This window comes from Aulostomus chinensis, chromosome 6, assembly GCF_037954235.1.
Source record: "Aulostomus chinensis isolate RoL2024-O1b breed Wild chromosome 6, RoL_Achi_v1.0, whole genome shotgun sequence".
NCBI classification, from domain to species: Eukaryota; Metazoa; Chordata; class Actinopteri; order Syngnathiformes; family Aulostomidae; genus Aulostomus; species Aulostomus chinensis.
The window spans coordinates 13026359-13030345 of NC_141325.1; the positions used below are offsets into that span (position 1 = coordinate 13026359).

General features: G+C 38.8%; 1 protein-coding gene across 2 annotated transcripts; it reads right to left on the reverse strand.

The window, feature by feature from the left end:
- Window positions 1-84: 84 nt before the first annotated feature.
- Window positions 85-3781, reverse strand: snap29 (synaptosome associated protein 29). Of its 2 annotated transcripts, none has more exons than XM_086206601.1 (6): window positions 3666-3781; window positions 2508-2749; window positions 2223-2416; window positions 1425-1510; window positions 1234-1338; window positions 85-938 (listed from the first exon to the last, which is right to left on the reverse strand). In XM_086206601.1, exons 2-6 carry the CDS (start codon window positions 2733-2735, stop codon window positions 778-780), a joined length of 774 nt encoding a protein of 257 aa, XP_086062727.1. In that variant the 5' UTR covers window positions 2736-2749; window positions 3666-3781; the 3' UTR covers window positions 85-777. The 2 variants fall into 2 exon arrangements, with proteins under 2 accessions (XP_086062727.1, XP_086062728.1); XM_086206602.1 differs by lacking the exon at window positions 3666-3781 and adding an exon at window positions 3536-3624.
- Between the last annotated feature and the right edge of the window lie 206 nt (window positions 3782-3987).

Here is a 3987-nt window from a genome sequence, read left to right on the forward strand (position 1 = left end):
TTAAAAAAATATTTTAACTTCTGATCACTTTTTTAAGGATACACAGAAGACCTCGAGTGTCCAAGGGAAGATTCTGATGCTGTGTGATGTTCCTTCAGTTTAATGTTGTATTCAAGAATACAGGTTCACATTATATATGCTGCTCATCATTCACTTCATCCATCCAACATTCAAATGATACATATCAATACAAAGAATGTGTAAAATTCTCTAGACAGCATAGAGGAAGTACACGTACATACTTTTTTTTAATTAATACAAGTGAAGGATCTCATGGTAAAGAGCAAAAAGCCAGACTGCTGTACATACATATGACATGTAAGGCAGAAGTGAATGTGTTTTTGCATGTATCTGGACGTAATAGAATGCCAGTGGTGGAGCTTGGAGGAGAGAGACTGTCTTTCAAATCTAATAATAAACACATATAACTTTCTTTTCTTCAATGCACATCAAAATTATATTCATCTTGAGGTTGGCTGTACCCAGAAGGCAAGTGTGAGTGGGACTGAACACGTCTTTACAAAAAGATTGGACGAATTATGAGGCAAATTCAGATTGGCCAAATTTACAACAGTAACTTAAGAGGAAATAATATGGATATAAAACATTCTGATGTGGCACATGGGTTTGTTAAATGTTCCAATTCATTAAAAAGAAAACAAGAATTGGAAAATGAAAAACATCCACATATTTGATTCAACAGAGGGAGGAGGAGGGAGGTCAAGTGAGAGAGGACTAGTTATTTGATCTCTGTAAAATGAGTCCATAGTGTGTGCTTTATTTGAGTTTTTTAATCTGTTGATTTGTGTTGTGGATCTTGAGGTCCATCTTGTCCACTTTATTCAGCAGAGAATCAATAGAGTTGTCCTGCTCATCAATCTCAGCCTGGAGACCCAACCCAAGGTTCTTCAGCCTGCTCAAACCGTCACACATTTCGTCTACAGAAAAAAAAAAAGGTCTGATGTTAGCTGACTGGACTTCTGATGGTACACAGTATTTACCGTAAAGTCAAATTCTAATATCCTAAATTGATATTTCATAAAATAAAATAAATAATTAAACACTCAATCAAATTGTGTTACAACAAAACGTGGTGTCTTAAAAATGACTTAAAAGTACATTGTAATTTCAGCTAAACTTTTATTTTATAGGACTTTTATTAAAAAAAACAAAACAAATGTGATATTTAATTGAATGTTATTGTATATAATAATACAATTTTTTCAGTCTTACCTAAGTTGTTGTCCAAGGTCTGGTGAGCCTCCCGAAGGTGTCTGTTCTGAGAATATCCGTTCTGTCTGGATGAGCCGCCATCCACTGATGCAGCAGCTCCAAAACCTACAACAAACAGAACAGATGCAGTGGCAGCACGTTCTTGTTGGAACCCAGTCATAATTACATTCACGCATCAACTCATCCTGTACCTCCTGTCTCCAAGCGTCTCAGGTTGGGGTGACTGGCTTGGTACTTGTCTTCCTGTTCTCTGCTGTTGGACAAGGCACTCTGTAATCTGAAAAGAAATAAAAGAGACATATCTGATCAGCTTGTAATCCAAGATCCCTCACTGTGAGGCAGCACAATTCCCTGTTGCATGAGTGTTTCAAAACATTTTAGGTGGAAGGTGCCCTTTCTCTCCAAACACGAGGTGGTTAAAACCTTAATCCAAGATCTTTTAGTTGCTCACACAGTGGACGACTGACAAAGTAAATAAGAGCAATCAGTGCAGGTAGTGCTCTATTTTGCATCCTGTTTTTACAAGCCTGAATCTGGATTATTTAATTCAAGGCTCAGAGGAGAAATTTTGATTTATCGCTGCGACCCATCTACACAGACAAGACATCTCTGCATGGCTGTGACAGGATTATCAGAACACAAGTTCATCCAATTTGACAACTTCCTGCACAGGAATTTGACAGTCAGTAGTGGAAGAGCCAGGGGTCTCAGGGTTAAAGGGCTGAGATGGAAGTCAACTGACTGAGATGACACACTGAGGTGTTGGACAATACTGGATTGTTTTGAGTTCATACGTATGTGATGATCCATCAGCCAGACAACAAAGCTCGTCTGCAGCACTGTGATGGCTGGAATCCATTTGTGTGACAACTGTAAATTTCCTAACTTTGATGTAACAAAAACAATGGCATAATATCGCATTACATATTTGATGAATCTCCTCTTTTCCTACACAAAAAACCACATTATTGTATTTTACTGAATGTTACCTGTCATTGGCCTCGTAGGCCTTTGGTTGCTCAGGTGGTGGCTTTGTCTCCGGTTTACCCTTGAAGTAATTCACCAGGCCGCCCCACACACTCTTAATACTGGTGATGTGCTTCTGGCTGGTCTTCAGGTCCTGGTCCATGTTATCCAACATTCTATCCGTCCTTTTCAGAGCCTCTCCCTGACGCATCAGCTCCTACGCAGACAAATACAGAGAGAGTTGTGAAAGAATGAAAGAAATGATGACATTTCTGTGTGTCGGTATAAATGCCATTAGATTGACATACCTCTGCTGTTTCCACGCCCATCTTCTCCGATTCATAGATGAGGCCAAGAGAACGGTGACTACTATCCACAGCAGACTGAGCTGTGCGCATCACCTCTTGCTGGAGATACCGTTGCCTTCTCTCAGCATCACTCATTCCACCGTCATCGTTAAATCCTCTGCTTTTAGGCTTAAAGTCCTCCTCATCGTCATCATCTGCAAATGGGTTGTGGGACTCTGGGTAGGCCATCTTTGAAGCATACACTGAGTTTTGAAAAAACAATGACAGTTCAAGGTCCACCTAAAACTTTCTTAGCACTTTCAACTTTACCTTGTCACAAATGCACTTCTAATTCAATTTTGATTAAAATAAACCTGCAATCGGTAAGTAAAATTCCTAGGTGCCTCTGTGCAATTTGCGCCGTTGGCAAACCAACAATGGTTGGCTGTGCATAAATGCAGGATTGGTTAATCTAATAACAATGCATTCCATTCATTATAATACTTGTAATAAATGTATCGTCTGGAAAGTTTTGTTGGATGGTTTTATATTCTTTATATGAACTGATGGTGAGTTTACAATGATATAACAAGATAAGTGAGAGTCGTGCTTTTCTCAAAAATCCAATGTTCAGCGACCTTCCAAGTTCCGCTTATTCAAATAAATTTCCTGACTATGTTAGTTGCTGGTAGATAAATTCGCTTGCTAAAACTTACAAGCTTAATCTACTGTGGACAAATTCATCAACGTCAAGTGTTATACATAGCTGTACCCCTTTTAAAAGATAGGAACAGTTTACGAATATATTGACATCACAATTATGACAGAAAGTTAAGATTAATTTCATATGGCCTTCAAAACCTTTCCGTAATTAATAGAGTTCTACTTCATTTGGAGTGTTATCTTCAAACTGTCTCCTCGGCTGGAACAACAGCTTGTTTATAGTTAGACATGTACTATTCTATAATACAGTATGTGAGCAACAGGGTGTTGGCTAGCCAGTAAAACGCTAGCTAGCTAACTGGCTAGCAATTACTACCCAGGCTTACCAGCCAAGCAACCAAACAACCACACAAAAAAGCGACACAAGAGCGCGACGTGCTGATTTTCTTTCACCTCGGACAAACAATGTCTAACCTAAACCAGTGTAGATCTCAAATATACACGAAGTCAACAAACCTTTGACCGATGAAGCAGTCTGCGATGTTGTTGCTTTATCAGCTGACTAAGAGAGACAGCACACTTCCGGTTATGTTTGATGACGTTGATAGTTGCGGTCCCACCGTCCCACTAACCAGCCCTGCGCTTCAAAAAACGCACAGTAAAATTAAGGCATACCAGAAAAAGAAAAAAAATATCACGCAAAACGAAGAAATATTTAGTTAATCCAAAATCTGATTTTCAAGTAATTACAGAGAAAAATATAAATGTATAATTATTATTGGAGTTCTTTTTTTCTTTAAGTCAAAATTGGCCCTTCCGCTTTGCCGTACTGCGGCTT